The sequence below is a fragment of the Agrilus planipennis genome, unplaced genomic scaffold (assembly GCF_000699045.2).
Source record: "Agrilus planipennis isolate EAB-ADULT unplaced genomic scaffold, Apla_2.0 scaffold127, whole genome shotgun sequence".
Taxonomy (NCBI): domain Eukaryota; kingdom Metazoa; phylum Arthropoda; class Insecta; order Coleoptera; family Buprestidae; genus Agrilus; species Agrilus planipennis.
The window spans coordinates 823,812-844,227 of NW_020442450.1; the positions used below are offsets into that span (position 1 = coordinate 823,812).

Here is a 20,416-nt window from a genome sequence, read left to right on the forward strand (position 1 = left end):
ACTCCCACTTTCTCACACATTTATACCCCTTTCTTGCGTTCATTCATTCATAACCCCACACTCCCACACCTTTACATCCTCATTCGTACCCACACGTCTCATACTCTTATTAACTCCCACTTTCTCACACATTTACACCTCTTTTCGTACCCCCACTCTCTTACACATTCTTACCCTCATTCAAACCGAGGGGTAAATGAGAGTATGAGATGTTTCTCATACTCATATTTATCCCCTATTTCTCACGTAATTAACACCCCTCACGCAAACATTCAAACCCCTTTCAAGCTCGCATTTATACATCCACTTTCATAACATGTTCACAACCCTTCTCTTGATATTCCCACATCCTCATTCGTGCCCATTTTATTCTCCTATTTGTACCCACTCCTCATTTACACTTTCACCCTTTCACTTGCATTCGTGTTTCTCTCATTCATATCTCTACTGCATGCTCTCATTGATACTCTCACTCTTTTATACACATTCACTCTACTCTTGCACCCCTGTTTCATTGTCATATGCTCACCGTTTGACACTTTCTACACTCACTCCCCACAATAAATCCCCCATTTCCAATATTTAATATTACAATAATATCTATAAGTGTAAATGCATAATGTAAATGTGTGATAAATATTAAAATAAATAACCTTATTCTATCGTATTCTAAAACTATCTATATGATAGATACACAGAACTAAATATATTATTAAAATATGAAACATGAATATCTTATTAATAATTAATAAATATATAGTATCTTAAATATTCAATACAGATTTTAAAAGTAGATTTATTGAAACCAATAGTGAAGTTAATACTCCTTAAAATATTTTTTTTAAGAAACTAAAGGGGAAACTACTGAAGAATTCGTTACAAAAACTATTGAGTGAATAAACCTGAAATACAAACTAAACAAAAATGCATAAAAGACAAATAAATATTTCATATGAGATCATAATTCATTTGCTAAGGTAAGACAGTAAAAAATAACAACGACTTTTCTTTAGTTAAATACAATTCAAAAAAATCGTTTACAAGGAAGTGCTAGACAATCATTAACTGTTAAATTAAAATAACAGGAATACTTTAAAAAAGAAACAACTGTAAGTTATGTAACATAAATTTTGTTCAATAAATCCACATTTGTTAAGACGTTATTAAGACGAATTATAAACTAAAGGCCAAATAAAAAGAAATCCATTCACACCAATCAGACAAATCGCAAATGCCATCCATTGTTTTGGAGTTTGATGGAAAACGGGAGGACTACGTCACAACTCATGAACTCGATTACTAAAAGTAAACCACCAACATCGATCTGAAATAAAGCATAAGTCTAAGCATTTGTGTACTTTTTTCCATAGCGAATAAAATAACTCACCAGATCACATTCCCAGCTTCATATTTTTCGGTTGGCCCCTTTCATGGCAGAAAATCCACTACTATTCATTCGAATATCTGAAACAAAGAATACACAAATATACAAACTCATATTTTTCATTTATTTTTACTTTAAACTAAAACATCTGAATTTTATAAGGATAAAAGATAAAGGAGGACTTTATATTGTTAATCGATTTTAAAATTATTACTGATTTTGAAATGTACTGCAACTGGCAATTGGTCCTAAATTTTCAGACATAAAAAAGCAACTTGATAAACAAATCCAAACACTCAAAACTACTTTGATGACTGGCGAGTCACACAAACACAAAAATATTTTCAACAGTTTTGCTTTAAAAGGGGGAATAGTTTATAAAATCACGAACACTGGCCTTAAGTGGGTGGTACCTGACGTGGCACGATATCAGGTTTTAAAATTGTGCCACGATGACATAGGGCACTTTGCATACGAAAAAACATTCGAATTTATTTCGTCCAAATACTGGTTTAAGCATATGCGCCGCTTTGTCAAAAAGTACGTCAAAAATTGTATGCATTGTTTATACTACAAATCAATTTCGGGATCTAAACCGGGATATTTGAATCCCATTCCTAAAGTCGGTCGGCCCTTTCATACTATCCACATTGACCACCTAGGACCCTTTATCAAGACCAAGCATGGAAATACCCACATTTTTGCTGTTATAGACGCATTTACAAAATTTATATTAATTTTCCCAGTAAAAAACACTAAAACTAAACACGCATTAAAATACCTAAGTGAGGTAATTAAGATTTTTGGGGTTCCCCGTCGGGTGATTAGCGACCGAGGGACGGCATTCACATCAAAGTCGTTCCAAAAATTCTGTCGGAAACGAGGAATGAGACATTACCTTAACGCCGTCGCGTTACCTAGAGGCAACGGTCAAATCGAAAGATATAATCGCACCTTACTTAACTCCTTGGCAACCATGGGTGCCGATGTCGATGACGACAGCTGGGACGAAAATATCAATAATATTCAATNCTAAAGTCAAATTTCCAAGATTTTCTAGCTTGCATATTTTTTACATTTCATTTTCATTCACTTAAACAAAAAAGGAAAAACTTCATTATAACAAGTAATAATGATAAAAAAATATCTAATTACAATATGTACGTAGATAGTACGAATATTTTAAGTATTTATTTAAAAAAGAATAAACACAAGAGTACTTTGAAAGTTTTGCAAAATAAAAATAAATTGATATTTGCAAAAACATGCAATTTTTCCAGTTCGTCAAAGTGCATACTAGTCAGTGATATGGTAATTTGATACTACATTATTAAGCGATAAATCATGACACAATAAGAAGATTTTAATATATAACTAATGTAAATTAATTGTATTACATAGTATAGTCTAACTGAAAAAATAACACTACACTCTTCAAATATATGTACAACACAAACTCTCGTTACAGTTTACAGTAAGTTTATCTTAAGAAGAATAATTATTATAAAAGATAATTAATCTAAACGTTCATTAAAAGGAAACATAAGAAAAAACAAATCAAAGGCACATTTTTAATAAAAATATTTTTAATATCGTGGCATTGCTAGTACAACTGGAAGTGTTCGACTATTTTGTTATTTTAAACGAAACGACCCTAAACGTCATATTTGTTAAATTTATTTAATTCAAACTGCAAACATTTTTAATAAACGACATCAGTGAATAAAAAAGAATTATCTCGCCAACCAAAACAGTTATAATTTTAAACTTTTTTTTAATGAATTGAACTATAAATTGTTTATTAATTTTGAAACTTACCGTTGCGTACAGGTAATTTCATGAATGTGTGAGAAAGTTAGTTTTTTTAAAATAAGATTGTACTTATACCTGCTTGACTCCAATAGTACCTACAGGAAAAAATGTCGTTTATAGATGAATTTCGGAGAAATAAGTATTAGGGTGCGAAAAAATTATTAATAACAAATAAATAGTAAAAGGAAGGACAAATGCAGTGGCGTAGCTAGACGTGAGCGAAGTGGCCACTTTCCCTCGGCCTCGCATTTAAAGGGGCCTCGCGAGGCCCCCTGTAACTTTGAGTTTCTCTACGATTTTTTTTGTGTGAGTAAATAAAAAATTACTGTTTTAGTATGCTCACTTTTATGTAATACCAAATATAGCTAATCATTAAATTACCTACATATAAAATAAAAAATTTACTTCACCTCTTTCAGTTTGAACCGCTCAAAATCCTTTTAGATAAATATCTTAATCCAGTGTAGCGTAGTCCCTGATAAAAATTTGAAGCTAATCGGAAAATTCTGGTTCTTGGAACTCCAGCCAACGTTTTTCCCTAAGGGCGAATAAAAAATAATTTTACTTGGTACCCCATTACACGGAGAAAATGAAAAAGGAAAATTTTCCTAAATATTAAAGCGATATTTACAATTTATTCTACTAGCCCATTGCTTCGCAAGCGAAAATAATAAAAATTACAATTTGGACCCAAAATAAATTTACTAGGTATTTTAGTTGATATTACAAATTGAATTGTAATATTCAAGAAAAAAAAAAAGAAAATTAAAAGAAAAAACATCTCAAAATTGAGATTATTACAAGTTACCTAATAAATTCTACTATTTCAATGGCAAATTCGGTCATATATTTTCGAAAATTGCAATTTTTGCATTGTCATAAAATTTAGTTTTCTCTGTGTAACTATAAATTTAGATTCCTATTAATCCTTCTATGTTCAAAAATGCTTAATATAGGTAGAGCTTTCATAGATACATCAGTTTTAATTAATATACAACAAGTTAGTAGAATTTACATAAATTTTGTTAAAAGTATAAATCTTAAACAACAACGCCTACCTTCCATTTTGAAATTAAATTTTCCGTAGAATTTTCAACCTGTTACACTAACTTTTTACAGCATCCAATTATTTTCTTGTTATCATTAAAATACACATTTACACGTAATTTTATTTTAACATTAAAATTGTGTTTTTAACACTGATCGTGCTTAGCAAAATTAAGCAATAGACCTCTAAAGGACAATGCTACGAAACGAATGAATATTCTGTTCGATAGAGGAAGATAAACAACAACGATATTTTTACCAATTCAAACTGTTAAAATTTCAATTCTACTAAAATACTTCTTAGTTGAATCGGATGACTAAACATCTCTAAGTTTTTTTTAAAGGACGATATGTAGAGGTCACGATTACACTGGCGTCTTTTATCGATAACATGATAACGAACCACACAAATACTTTTACGTATTGTTACGAATAGGTACGAAAGAAAAATTGACCGTATATTTGTTTAAATCCTAATATCTACATCATTACCTACAATTTGTTTAAATAAATTAATATAAAATATGAATTATGCAGATTGGACACATAACAAATACAATTTGCAATCTATCTTTTTTTTATTGAAAAAATTAATATGACCTTTATTAGTGTAACAACATTCGATACATATAATGCTGAAGACTTCTACATGCAAAATAAATTAAAATCTCTAAAGATTGGCAGTGTTTTAAATAAAAAAATTAATAACCCGGAAACGTTAACAGATTAATTAGAAACATGTTATTACTATATCAAACTAGAAGTAGTTAAAAGTGATCTAAATGTAAATAAATCAAGCAGGGTCACCAGGTAGGCTAAAGTTACCCTGGAAAATTTGTAGCCAAAGTCAGCCTGCATTTAGTCCAGTAAAATTAGCATGAAAAAAACGTAATTTTTGCTAAAAAATGTCTCTAGGTTTAAGCTAAATGCAGGGTGTTTAGAAATGTTGTTAGGAATGTAATGTATATTAGGCTTAACTTTTTTGAAATGGAAAATTTTTTATTAACAAATTAATGTGTATAAATATGGTATCTTCGATTTTTAAAAATAATTTATTAACTTTACAGAAAAAAAGTGTTTACTAAGTGTTGTACGCCTTCAGAAAATCTACAAAATAATGAAAGTTCATGGGTTATATTTAAGGTTGCCACTTTTTTATTACATAAATAAAGGACGTTGGTTATTAAAGGTAGAAAAAAAGTACGCTGTGTCAAATAGAGTACAATTTATTTTACTCTATCATTTTGCTTTAAAACATATTTTTCATTACTTTTAACAAATAATTATCATTGTTAAACAATTCCACAGCATCTCTACAGTCTAGATTTGAGTTAAAGTAAATAAGTAGTTCATTTTTTATCAGATTTTGAGACGCTTTATTTCTTTCATTCCGCCATTTGTCATTCATCATAGAAAAAACTCTCTCTGTAAATGCAGATATGGCGGGAATCGACAGTAAAAATGAAAGATTAAAGTAATAAACAAATTTGAGTAATTATCACCACTCTTATTAAATACTTGCTGCTGTTTTTGTGCAGTAGGTTGATAACTCCGCAAAGTTCTCCGTAAAAATCATCCATATTTACATTAAGTTTTTTCAGATTTAATTTTTCGACTATTTTCACAAAATTATCAAATTTAACATTACTTTTTTAAATTATATTGCTAAGTGTAAATAATCAGTTTGAGTCATTAAAATTAAGCTATTTATTTATCGATCTCAGTAACTCTGTCATTATATTTTACGGAAAAATTCTTACAACCGTCCCTTTTCTGTATATTATATAATATCTTAAAATCTCTGAAATAAAGTATTTTCGTGTACTTTATTTGTCGCATAAAGTATAGAGTACAATTACCCTAAATAACGTACAATACTTTATAATAAAGTACGGGTGGCAACCCTAGTTATATTATCAATATCAGAAAAGAACTGCGTAGAGTAGTTAGCCTGAGCTTGTTCGTTATCTTCGTGACTAATAAGGCCAAACAACTGAATAAAAGTAGCCCGTGACAGTAAATGTCGACCTGCGCGAAGACCAATGTTTCTTAGCATGCATACCTATCACATATAAGAAATGCACTTGTGGCTTAACTGGTGAAACAGTATTACGCCATATTACGCATTCCTAAGAAGTTTGCATTTCGTGAATTATTTGAATGTGTATTAACCGAATTTTTTGGACATTCTTGTATGATAGTGATAGTGTTACAATGCCTCATAGGTGTTGTGTTTCGGGATGTCGGTGCAATTATGATAAAGACCCAAAAGTAGCTTTTTTCGGTTTTCTAGCAGACATTGATCTGTGTAACAAGTGGATTCGTTCCATTCCTCTAAAACTATTACAAAATCCAGTAAAGTTTGTGAATTACATTTTGTGAAAGATAGTGTTCTCCACGTTTCAACTGCTCAGGATTCCCAAAACAGGTAAAATTGTTGTAATAAATTTGAAATATCTTAAATTGAAGCCGGGAGCAATTCCTAATTTATTTTCGAATTGTCCTGATTATCTGTCAACAAATATTCACTCGCGATTAAGCAGAGACAAAAGTTAAACATTATTGAAAGCGAAAATTTTTTGCATAGTAAAATTGATTTTAAAGCGTATGGAAAGTCTTTCACCTATTGTGCGAATGAAGGATTTCTGACTGTTTTCAGTTCGTATAATTGGTTCAAAATATTAGACTACGAAAACATAACGATATTTAAATTAGTATACTCGGCTGGACCTGTTATAACTTACTCCGTTATAATAAATTCCGAATTAAATGTGCAAATGTTTTTTAACAGAAAAGAATTCCATTTTGAGTGGGGAATATCAAAATTCCGTTTGACTCAAAGAATATAAACGAAATCGAGTCTTTCTTCACAGAAATAGATAAGCATGATATAGACAAAGTAATTATTGATACCAAAAAATCTGTATAGCATGTTACAGTTTTAATAGAATCGATAAAATGTGAAGAAAACCAGCATTAAATTTTACATGTGAGCAATTAAAATTGCACACATTCGTTAAAGAAAGATTCCGATATTCGAATGATACTTTAGTTGTGACTTCTATTATTAATTCAATTACTCCACATAGTTATAAATTTTTAAGAAATTCAAACTTATTGATACTGCCTCAATTAAAATAATTTGGGTGTCTTTATTAACTGATCCGACATTCTAGGAAAAACGAACTGATCTGATTTACGCCAAAAATCTGTTACAATTATTAGATGCAAATGATAAGTACGTAACTGTATTAATAGACGAAATTCATATAAAACCATATTTAGACCATAAAGGAGGAAGTGTTGTTGGCACTGTTTCTTTAGCAAATTGTGCCTTTGTGTACATGGTATCGAATTTAAAAGAGGTTACCTATCTATATAAGCCCAACAAGTAAAATAAATAATGAGCTGCTTTTTTCGTTAATAAAAACTGTAACTATTAAATTGGAAGAAATTGGTTTTCGCGTGTTGTGGTTGTTATTCTATTGTTGATATTGTATATCTATAAGTTATTATTGACTATAAAAATTTGGTTTTTCTCTTTACAAGTATTTTTACGAAATGCAATGAAGTGTTCTGTTGAAGCCTGAAAAAATTTTTCAAACTGAAAGTCTTTAAATATTCACAACATTCGAAATCTACGCTCGTATGATGCCGGCTGGACCGGCAAGATTGCTCGGTCGACTAGTGCTGACGTCACTCGCAAGCACTATGGCCTTATTATTCACGAAGATACAACGGCTTGTCTCAACGATTTCGAATTTTGTACAAGTAATTTCTCTGCATGTTGACAAAGATTATTTAGAACCTTGAGTTACTACTTAAAGAACATTTAATCAGCGAAAAAATTTAAATAAAACTATAACTTTGAGTTTCTGTACGAATTTTTTCGTGTGACTAAATAAAAAATTACTGTTTTAATATGCTCACTTTTATGTAATATCAAACATACCTAAACATAATTTAAATATATTTTCGTATGAAAACCAATTTCAATACCGGGCTTCAGTTACATGTACAAACATAAACTGTAAAGTTAAAAATGGGAATCATTCCCTAATTTTCTGCCTTTAGAGATCCAATATTTTGTTTAAATTAAAAGAAACTGCCTTTAGGATATGGCCTATTAAAATCGGTTCACAATCGGCGAAGAAATCGCGTAACATACACTCGAAAAACAGATAGAGCACCTCGTTTCTTTTGAAGTCGGTAGAAAGTTAATAAAAGTATTGCAAAACATGTAGATATAAATGCGGAAAAATTCGGCATTCATCCTGTCCTTAGTTCAGAAAACATTCAAGTATTTAGAAAATAATTGCATCGACATGGAAAAAAAGCAACTGTCAAATCGATTAACCTCAATCATTCCAGATCATACGGTCTATATTAACACAAAATGTACTAGAAATTTTTAGAACAATCCACTATTGCTGCATGCCTGTATATCTTAAATATAAATTCATAAAACAAAGTTGGGTTAATTACACCATTTATATCTCAAGAATGGCTGGACCGACTTTAATGACCTCTGATTTGTTGGATTCGTCGCCGCCCTGAATAGTAGAATAATTAAGTATTAAAATATCGGAAAAATTCACCGAAAAATAATTATACAAAAAATTCATTATGAAATAGGTTTGGAACTACACCATCTTCCTCAATTGACAGCTTCCGTCACTGACGCTTATAGCTTATTTGTAATAATTGATGTCCATTGCAAATCAGTGACATACTACACATTCATCATCATCATCATAAGACCGTCAGTCCTAAGACTCCACTCTCTCCTATTCTGAGCTAATCTCCGTATTTCTCTAAAACTAGAACAATTCACATCCTTAACTATTTGGGAACAGTAATCTAATTTAGTCCTACATCTACCCTCCTAACTGCCGTTTTTGCCCCTAATATAAAAAAATAAGTTGCTAGTATCACAGAAAAATTGACAATTTTTAAGTGATGTATTGTAGAGTGTAGACCATTACAATTCATAAAATTATATCCTTACGCAATACAAATTCTCTTGGTTATTCGTCTTTAAAAAAGACATGGTGATGATGTATAGGGTGACAGCAAATTGCTCGTATTCGTCTCAGAAGAAGAAATTATCAATAATTAGGGATGATTTAACCTCTATCACTTGGAAGTCGGAAATGCGTCATATTCGAGAAAATTTACTTCGATTTCCTTTTTACAAAAATCCAAATTTTGGGAGTCAAAAATTAAAAAAAAAATTATGTCAATTTTTGGTCTTAATATTAAAGCCTATAATAATAAAAAAATAAATTAAGAATAAGTAGATTTTCGACTCGTATGTGATAGAGGTATCATTCTAAATTAGTAACTGTTTCTACTCCCGAGATGAATATAAGCAATTTCCTGTCACCTTGTACGAGTTGTGGTAAACAATTTCTCATTCCTTGAGGACCGCCATAGAAGGTGGCCCAAAAATAAGTGATTACTAACAACTTTCTCATCATTATTCACATGGAAGCATCTACTTTTTTTTTAATTACATCTAGGTTTCATGTATCATGTCCTATACCTAAAGTCAGCAGTTACTGATAAATTTACAAATGACTTTTTTCAAATTTTGGAAGGCGCGCAGCTTGTAACAAACGCATTTGTAATTGAAAGTTTGTTTGTTTTTCGGAAATTTATTAAACAATAGAACAAATTATTTAATTAAATGTTCAAATTGCTGATCATTAACTTCCTGACAATAGGAAGTCGATCTTGAATGTCTCGTTACGCTTTAGTTGTGGTTTGTGGCTGGATTTGTTGTATTTCAGCTCTAATTTTGTTTTTCAATTCTTTAATATTCTCCGGTTTATTCAAGTAGACTTTAGAATCTAATGTTGATCAGGTCTAGACACCTAACTGGCCATTGGATAACGCCTCATCTCCTTCCGATCCATCTATTTGGAAAAATATTGTTAGGTAATATCGTATTACTATTAGCGAATAGTGTGGGGGTGCTCCATCCTGTTGGAGTTGTAGCTAATCTGCTGGTAGATATATTTGGGTTTTCAGCATTTGGGTAATGCATAGTTCATCTGGGTATTAATATATAATTTTGTAGTTGGTCTAAGCACATCAGACATAGTTAAAATTCAGAATTGCAGAATTCAAAAATGTAATAAAAAATAGGTGTTGTCATTTAAAAAAATAAAGTCGGTGCTAGTCGTTTATTTTTGGGCTATCTTGTATACATAAATAAACCATGCAAAAATAAACCCATTGGCAAAAATAATGGTCGACGTGTCGAAGTGTTTTTCCAAAAAACAAACCCCTGAATTTTAAATCAATTTGTTCCAACCCACACATCATCACTGTAGAATAACAAATATCTGTGTATAGTCGGTCCTCAAGGAATGAGAAGTTGTTCACTACAACTCGTACAGGCTGACAGGAAATTGTACATATTCATCTCGGGAGTAGAAACTTGTTACTATCGGGTTATTCGGAAAGTCATTTCGTTTTTTCCCGACAGAGGATTTAATTGTATTCTTTTGCACCCAACTTCACATTTAAGCCGTATAATTTTTATATGCTTTGAGAGCTCATATTGCAAGGCTTGTGTGTGAAAAATTCCAATTAATTCTACGCAGTAGTTTTTGGTTGGTGCCCTTTTAAATATGGAGAGCGATAAGCAGCATTTTCGACATATCTTACTGTTTTACTACAGAATGGGTAAAAATGCTGTTCAAGCCAGAAAGAAATTGACTAATGTGTATGGAGAAGGTGTGTTGACAGTACGCCAGTGCCAGAACTGGTTCGCTAAATTTCGATCCGGCAATTTTGATGTCGAAGATGCACCACGTTCGGGAAGGCCGGTTGAAGCTGATAAAGACGCGATAAAGGCATTAGTTGATGTGAACCGGCGAATAACAACACGTGAGATCGGATTGAGGTTAAATTCATCAAATTCAACAGTTTATGACCACTTGAAAGGCCTGGGATTATCCTCGAAGCTCGATGTATGGGTTCCCCATGTTCTCACAGAGAGAAATCTGTGTCGCCGCATTGACGTCTGCGATTCGCTTCTCAAACGTCACGAAAATGATCCGTTTTTGAAGCGCATCATCACTGGGGACGAAAAATGGGTTGTATATGTACAACAACGTCAAACGCAAGAGGTCATGGAGCAAAAAAGATGAACCGGCTCACACCATTTCCAAAGCCGATATTCACAAAAAAAAGGTGATGCTGTCTGTTTGGTGGGATTTTAAAGGAATCGTTTTTTTTTTGAGCTTTTACCGGATAACACAACGATTAATTCGGAAGTCTACTGTCATCAGCTGGACAAACTGAATGATGCACTTCAACAGAAAAGGTCAGAACTAATCAACAGGAAAGGTGTAGTGTTTCACCAAGACAACGCGAGACCTCACACAAGTTTGGTCACTCGCCAAAAGCTTTTACAGCTTGAATGGGATACAATGCTACAGCCACCATATTCTCCAGACCTGGCACCATCGGATTATTATTTGCTCCGGTCACTCCAAAATTTTTTAGACGGTAAAACCTTCACCTCAAATGAGGAGGTCAAAAACATCCTCGATCAGTTTTTTGCCAGCAAAGACCAAAAATTTTATAAGCGTGGAATTATGCTACTACCAGAAAGATGGCAAAAGGTGTTGGACCAGAACGGTCAATATATAATTTAATAAAGTATTTGTTTATTATACGAAAACTGTCTTTCATTTCCACAAAAAAAAACGAAATGACTTTCCGAACAACCCTATAATTTGGAATGATACAATTTGTTCCAACACATGCGTCCTCACTGTATATCGTCCCTCACATTCTGCATACAATCATATTTAAAATAAAAATTACTATATTTTAATTTTTCGAGGTTCAATTTAAAGAGAACGAACTGACTACTTTTTGACGGCAAACGAACGATTTATTATTAGTGAGCCGGAGAAAGAATGTTCAGACGTCTGCATCTGATGAGTTTAGTGAGGTACAAGTTTCTTTCAAAGGTATAATTGGAAATTTTTCGAGCGCACTCAACGAACGTACATGAAGACTGATTTCGTTTAAAAAGCCTTTCAGACTTATCCGCCGGCTGTTAGTGGCAGTAACGGCAGATATATACGATGCATAAAGAAAACAAAAACAGAAATGATGCTAACTACCACTCTGCATCACTCGAAAGTATTTGCAAAGCTATTTAGCGAAACTTAATTAAGTCAATTCTATGAGAAAATTTTACTCGCTAACTAAAAAATTTGAATGGTACTAATGAAACACATACATACATACATACTTCAGGCAATGTGGTATAAATGGTCAATAGACACTTAAATTCATCTTTGGTCAGTATCTTATTACCAAAATAGTCAAGATAAAAATACTAAATGGTCATGAAACACTTTCAATTTTTGTAGGGTTAAATTCAATGCATTAGTGAATTAATTTTTGCATTAATTTTACCCACTACAGATAACCTCAAATTAATGAGGAAACTGCTGGCAGATCCTCGCTGAGAATCGAACCCGGCTTCTGACTTTACGCGCCAGTAGGTACTCCTATCGAGAATGGAATTGCCTCCTGCTTTTAGTAAAACTTTCGGTACGAATTGCCTCCTAACAGCAGTATGAGTATGACTTTGAGTGCTAGTGATCGAAAATGATTGTAAAGACAATATTATTATTACAATAAAAACTTTAAAGGCATTTCAGGTAACTTGCTTACAGTAAGCTTCACTAAACTAGAATAAAAAATGAGAACAAAGGTAAGGGTAAAATCATCGAAATATCTATTGGTCAAAAGCTTGTTACTACCCCATCAATCTTTAACTACAACACTTTTGCAATCAATCCATTAATTATTAATTAGCTGTTTGATGTTTTTCATTTGAGCTGTTGGTTTTTGACAACTTTAGGTTTAGTTTTCAAACACCCCTGTGTAATGGGATCAAAAGCTGTACGAAGTCTGTTAGAAAAGTTTCAATTTTTGTGGCGTTATGTTGGTACTCATACCTCTCATTTGTACCGATAAATTCGGCCAGGCTGAAGGTTCAATTAATTTTTGACAGCTGCTTTGCTTGCACGTGTTTTGGCTCGTTTTCGATTTTTGCCTATTCCAGAAAATGGATTAAAGAATCTGTATTAAATTTTGCGTGAAAAACAAAATTACGTGCGCGGACGCATTCCGAATGTTGACTGTGACTGTGATGTCATCATGGATCGAAGCAACGTTTATCGGTGATACAAAATGTTTTCAGAGGGCCTAAAAGATGTGAACAACGAAGAGCGTGCCGAACGCCTGAGCACGTCAACAACAGACGAAAACATTGATGGAATGAAGAGAATAGTATTGGCCAATCGTCGAATCACCGTTAGAGAAGTTGCTGAGGACCTAAACATATCGATTGGCTCCTACCATTCGATTTTAACCAATGATTTGGGCATGAGATGGGTCGCCGCAAAATTCATACCAAAATTGCTTAATTTTGACCAAAAACAGCATCGCACTAACATCGCCAAGGAGGTGTTATACTCTGTCCGCAATGACCCAAATTTGCTCCAGAGGGTGATAACTAGTGACGAATCATAAGTTTATGGTTATGACGTGGAAACCAATGCTCAGTCATCCCAATGGAAGCTGCCGCACGAGCCAAGACCGAAAAAAGCGCGCCAAGTTAGGTCGAATGCTTTGCTTACAGTTTACTTTGACTGCAGGGGCGTGGTGCATCATGAGTTCTTGCCAGAGGGTAGAACTGTCAATAAGGAATATTACCTGCAAGTTAAGCGAAGTAATCCTCCAAAAAAGCCCGGATTTGTGAAAGAACAAAAATTGACTTTTGCACCATAACCTCCCTGCTCACACGTCGTTGTTTGTGCGCGAATTTTTGGCCAAAAGTAACACACTAATAATGCTGCAGCTACCGTATAGCCCAGATCTGGCCCCTGTGACTTTTTCTTGTTCCTGAAACTGAAGAGGCCCATGAAAGGACGACGCTACTCTACGATTGAGGAGATAAAGCTGAACAATATCACAAAAAAATAATTTTTTGAAGTGCTTCGAGGATTGGAAGAAACTTTGGCACAAGTGTATAACATCTGGTAGGGATTAGTTTGAAAGGAACAAAATAGATATTCATGAATAAATAAATAATTTTTGAAAAAACACAAAATTCGGGATACCTACTTTTTGAATAGACCTCGTGCCTGTGTAAAGAAAAGGTGCAAATTTTATGTTAAAATGGAAGGTGAAAATTTTACAAATTTAATTTTTCATCACTAATTTGTTATCATCTGTAGAGGGTAAATTTAATTCAAAAATTAATTCACTAATGTACTAAACTGTTAGTATAAAAATACTAAACTGGTTCAGCATAAAAATTGTAAAGGAGTTATTCTATGTTACATTAAGTTAGTTAATTTTTTTATTATGAAGTCAGCACATTAAAATTTAAATAGCTACTTTTTCTATTAAAAATACTGACCAAGGCCCAAGGGATACTGCCCATCGAATTTAAACGCTGAGTACCTACCTATAATATTAAAATCTGGGCAAAAGGAATTTGGAAATGCTTTTCAGCAAAATACAAACCTATACATAATCTTAAAAAATTAAAAGGAATACTCACCCCTAATTACCACAAATAATTTTATATGAGCGGACACGTGTTTCGCCCACTTCACACGTGGGCATTATCAACACGAGACTGTGGTAATTAGGGGTGAGTATTCCTTTTAATTTTTTAATTAATCTCCTCCTATTTTTTATATATCATCTCTTAACAAATTAGCGAGAAGTTTATTTTCAGTTACTTAATCTCAATGTCAATATTATAAGAAATTGTCATTTGAAATCAAAACTGCTTAACGTGTGTTATGCATGTTTTAACTGGTAACAGATTAGTAACAATTTTGCAAAAGATTTTACAACCATAAACGGAGAAAAAGTAGAAAAATTACCATGCTCGTCACTATAAAGTGAATGCAAGAAACATGTATTGACAAAATTCAATATTAATCCAATAATTTTTGTAAGATAACCCCTTATACATTGTACTTTACCAGAAAGCATAGAATTATGAGACAGCATAATCGTAATTTTTGTAAAATTTTTCTCTCCGTGTACTATGTACATATTTGCAAAATTAAAACGCCTACCTTTCATGCTGGAAATTTTCCGTAGTTTCAAATCCATTTTCTGCAGTTTATACTGTAATTAATTATTTTATTGTCATTCCTATAAAAGCCTCAGCATAATACTGGTTCACTTAATGTAACTAACTACTTAAAAATTACGTTTTCGGCCAGAATTAACCCATCGTGTATGACATCATACAAAACACCGTCCAACGACAATGTTCTGAAACGACTAAAGCTAATCGAGATAAGGAACATCGATATATTTTGCCAACTCTCCAACTGTTAAAATTGTTACTCCACTAGAGTACTTATGAAGGTGATCCGACAGAACTGCTTTTTGAACATAACGCAAATTATGAACATTTGCTGATCGAAAAATTAAATAAAATGTATTTTCACCTAGTGGATAACAAAAAGTAATAATTGTTGGATCTATACAGGGCGTCCCGTAAACGATAGATATTCCATTGCGTATGGGGAACCCCAAGATTATACAGAAGATTGACTTTTATGTTTAGTAAAAGCCAAACGCTTTTCAAGTAATTTGAACATTATTAAATTGACTCCCCTAACCAGTCTTTTGGAAGCCACCACCACAAATGAAGGAAATTTGTTCATTTTAGTTCTTGCATAAAATTCTTAAATAGTTGTGCTATCTTATATTCCTCGGAATTTTAAAACCACAAACCTAATCTAAAAACTATTGTTGAACAATGTGGTTGTCAAAAATGGTCTAATAAAGGCAGTTATTCTGTGGGACAAACATCTTTCGTCCTTTCTTTAATTACGAATTCTTTTTATTGAATGTTTTTTATATCTATCGATAATTAATGACTCGAGCTTCGCCTTTTCAAATTATAGTGGACATTATCTATTATTAACCCAAATGAAGAAATTGATTTCATCATCTTAAGATAGTAACATAACAAGGTAAAAGTCAGGGTTGTAGCTAGGCTCGAATGTATCTAAGAACTATTAAATCCTCAATTATGAAGAACAAGCGAACAACCTGGTTGAACTTCCATATTTGGATGTAGAAATTTACGTCTACGTGAGAGTGAGGTAATAATTAATTGTTGGGTGAGATGATACGAGTAAATAGATACTACCAAAAATACCATTTAGATCATATTGTTTCTGCAAACATATTATAATAATTAACACAAACAATATTTAAATCAGCCGAATTCTACGATTCGCCATCTTATTAAAAACGCAAAGAACTTCGTTCAGATAAACTGATTTTGTTCTTTTTTTTTTCAAAGGTCAGAAATACCATACCAGTCATTCTCTCGTGACCCATTGACAGCCTTTGAGGCCTATTGATTGCAGTTAAAGTTGAAAACAGATTCGCACACTGCAATGCTACATCCTTTAGTCGTCACAGATGCAAAAAGTTCATACGTATCTTTGGTATTTTTAAGGTAGGGTATTGTGATTTCAAGGTAGCGTATTGCCCCACAATGCCCCCCCCCCGCTAGCCACGGCCGTGGCAAAGGTTCTATCACCAAAGTAAATAAAATACTCAATACAACTAGAAACAAATTCATTCCCAATTTGTCAAGCAAAAAAGTAACTATTACCGCCATATTAATTTTTATTCTCTTGTAAAAATATATTTTATTAAGTCAACGATCCTGTGTGAGAATCCGTATTCGTTATCGTACCATGCGATCAGTTTAACGAACGTCTCATTTAACGGTATCCCTGCTGCAGCATCAAAAACACAAGAATGAGAGTTACCGATAAAATCTGACGACACAACCTCATCTTCCGTATAATCTATAATCCCTTTCATGTCGCCTTCTGCGGCCATTTTAACAGCATTCGCTATATCTTCATATTTAGCTGGAATTTCCAAGCGTATTGTTAAATCCAATACAGAAACATCCGGTACAGGAACTTGAAAAGCCATTCCTGTCAGCTTTCCGTTCATTTTGGGTATAATTTTACCAATCGCTTTGGCAGCGCCTGTTGAAGCTGGTATAATGTTTTGTTGAGCACTACGCCCATCTCGCCACAATTTCCCGGAAGGACCATCCACGGTTCTTTGGTTCGCAGCAATCGCATGTATTGTAGTCATTAAACCTTCCGCAATTCCAAAATTATCGTCGATAACCTTGACTAAAGCGGCCAAGCAATTAGTTGTACAGGAAGCGTTTGAAATCACCTTCATGCTTGGGTCATAAGCATCCAAATTAACACCACAGACAAACATTGGCGCGTCACATGACGGAGCCGTTATTATAACTCTTTTTGCTCCTCCGCATAAGTGTGCCGACGCTTTGTCGATTGTTGTAAATACTCCAGTAGATTCAACGACATATTCAACCCCTGCCTCACCCCACGGTATGTCACTTGGGTCACGTTTGTTGAACACGCGAATTTTCTTCCCGTTAATTACAATGCTATCTTCGTCAGTAGACACGTCGCCGATAAATCTGCCGTGAGTCGAGTCGAACTTGAAGAGATAAACCATGTAATCACGATCTAGAAATGGATCGTTAATTGCAACGACGTCTACGTCTTTTTCTAGAGCAGCACGTAAAACTAAACGTCCAATTCGCCCAAAACCGTTTATTCCAACTTTAGCCATAATTTGAACACATTAAATTTTAACGATATTAAAAATCAAATAATTCACAAACTTGACAATGTCATTTAATCATATTTTATTTATACTGATAGGAAATGTTATGCTATTGCCAATTGTGGCGAGTAAATGAAGCACTGCAAGAAATAAATAAATTCGAAGTATTCAGTATTCTGTCGAAACTGCCAGACGCGGATCGCGATTTCGATCCAGCTGGATCTCATCAGCGGGTCGCAGACAGTTTGAACAGAACACAGACCAACTTTTACCTGCTGTCTTAACAGAACACTTCGAATTTCTTTATTTGATTATGATAACGTGCCTATCGAGTAGTGGTGAGTTACGCCTGGATACATAGTGATTCGTAAAATGTAGCATTGTACTATAGATGGCGTTTACCGCACCATTTGTAGGATTTCACTGCAAGAAAATCAAATGAAGCAATATCTAGCAGAAGCTAAATAAAAGCACTGAACTTAATAGATAAAAATTATTTAGTACACAACGCCGGCCGTGAAAGCTTACATAGTTTCAAAGGGATTAAATCCCAAAATTCTGCATACACGTTTAACAACTTAAAACGCGTTTCGACACTTAAAAGATGACATCCTCAGAAATATCTGACTTGGAAAGCCATTAAGGTCAGTCTACGTGCGCAGAAGTTAAAACCCAATGAGGTCGTTATTTTAATTGCTATTATTTTTATATTTTCAATGGCTAGAGGCTTAAAATAAGATTCATTAGAAAATCATGATACATGGATACAGATATAAAACTCAATGAAATATTGTAAATAGTCAAACAATACTCATAAAATGGCATTTACTGACAGTTACTTGTAATGGATGATTTTTAATTCATGGGCTTTCTAACTTTAAAAGAGGAGCAGCTTTTATCCATCATAACCTAACTTATTCTACTTAATCTAGCATAATACGAACTAATGCAATTTAAATTAAGTAGGGTAAGTTACGTTATGATGTGTAAAAACTACTCCCACCTCGTGAGAGCTTTCTTAATCGCTTTCATAAGTGAGGCTCTAAATATAGTATGTATTTGTTCCTCAATTTTTACTATCAGCTTTGATCAGTAACTGTCATAGGTTACGTACTCGAAAACTATTTATTTACAAAAGAAACTGTATAAAACACCTTCCCTGTGATTAAAAGTGTTCCACATTTGGACCATTTAGGGCCATTTTCAAGAAGAAGGTTTCGGAAAAACCGTGGTATGAATGTTTTTACCCAAATAAGTCAATATTTGTCTTGTAAAAGAACGTAAAACAGACGTTTATTTTTATACATTCCATACTCCTAGAAAAGTAGAGTAGGTAATAATAAAATTAGAAGTTACTTCTTACTATTTATATATAATCGATATAAGTAGCTGTATTTAATTCTAATAATAGCTAAATAAAACTCAAATTCCTGAAGATCGATTTCACATGTCGAATATTCAATTTTACTCGACCAATGCAATTGTTGAATTTCCTGCATCCGGCGTCCGGCGAGTTCACAGTCCGTTGAATCTCTAAAATAAATCATTTCTATTTCATAGCATTCGCTGTCAGTAAATTGTCAAAATTTGATATTGTGACTTTACTATTGTATTTTCTGTACATGTCTTTTTAAATAAAAATTCTCGGTAATGGTAAAATGTGGAATAAATGGATTTGGTCGCCTTGGGCGCAAACTTTTACGTGTTTGTATCGAGAGAGAGATCGATATAGTGGCCATAAATGACGTAAACATGAGCGCCGACTATATGGCTTATCTTTTAATGTACGACTCAACTCATGGCCGCTTTAAGGGACACATCAAGGTTCAAGATGATGTACTTGAAGTCAACGATCAAAAAATAAAGGTGTACAAGGAAAGCGATCCTAAGGAAATTCCTTGGTACTCCGAAGAAGCGGAATATATCTTCGAAGCAACTGGATTATTCACCACAACCGAAAAAGCGGCGCAACATTTTAACGGGGGTGCTAAAAAGGTTATTATCGCGGCTTCCTCACCTGACGCACCCATTATCATGTATGGAATAAATACAGACGATTATAATTCTTCCATGAAGGTGATTGCAACAGGCACGGGCGGCGCCGTTTGTGCTGCAGCAATTCTTAAGGTATTTGTTATTTGTAATGAATCAAACAACAAATATGCCTATAATATGATACTATCGTCATCCAGTGGTATTTCCTGCTTACAGTAGTAGTAGGGAAGTAAAGCAGAGGATAGCGCAGGGTCGTGTTGCCTTTAATAAAAAGAAGTCACTTCTATGCTTGCGAACCGTTAATTTAGAAATTCGAAAAAGGTTGTTAAAGGTGTATGTTTGGGGCACGGCGTTGTACGGGTGCGAAACATGGACAGTGGGAGCGGCGGAAAAGAAAAGGTTAGAAGCGTTCGAAATGTGGTGTTATAGGCGGATGATGAGGATATCGTGGGTAGAAAAGGTTAGAAATGA

General features: G+C 33.5%; 2 protein-coding genes and 1 long non-coding RNA gene across 4 annotated transcripts in view; 1 reads left to right on the forward strand and 2 right to left on the reverse strand.

Annotated features, from left to right (window-relative positions):
- Nucleotides 1–860: 860 nt before the first annotated feature.
- LOC108736460 lies at nucleotides 861–15,555 on the reverse strand. 2 transcript variants are annotated; one of them, XR_003232329.1, is made up of 5 exons: nucleotides 15,379–15,555; nucleotides 13,997–14,191; nucleotides 3,607–3,734; nucleotides 1,388–1,464; nucleotides 861–1,324 (listed from the first exon to the last, which is right to left on the reverse strand). It is a non-coding gene; the product is annotated as an uncharacterized LOC108736460 (long non-coding RNA). The 2 variants fall into 2 exon arrangements; XR_001937725.1 differs by lacking the exons at nucleotides 13,997–14,191; nucleotides 15,379–15,555 and adding an exon at nucleotides 4,255–4,449.
- A 1,393-nt stretch (nucleotides 15,556–16,948) lies between these two features.
- LOC108736451 (glyceraldehyde-3-phosphate dehydrogenase-like) lies at nucleotides 16,949–18,015 on the reverse strand. The gene has a single exon (XM_018468892.1). It carries the CDS (start codon nucleotides 17,954–17,956, stop codon nucleotides 16,958–16,960), a length of 999 nt encoding a protein of 332 aa, XP_018324394.1. The 5' UTR covers nucleotides 17,957–18,015; the 3' UTR covers nucleotides 16,949–16,957.
- Nucleotides 18,016–19,517: 1,502 nt separating this feature from the next.
- Nucleotides 19,518–20,416, forward strand: part of LOC108736463 (glyceraldehyde-3-phosphate dehydrogenase-like) — a 38,884-nt gene continuing 37,985 nt past the window's right edge. The window contains exon 1 of the mRNA XM_025980518.1: nucleotides 19,518–20,077. Within this exon, the coding sequence (XP_025836303.1) occupies nucleotides 19,601–20,077 (477 nt within the window). The 5' untranslated portion in view covers nucleotides 19,518–19,600. The remainder of the gene's footprint in view (nucleotides 20,078–20,416) is intronic.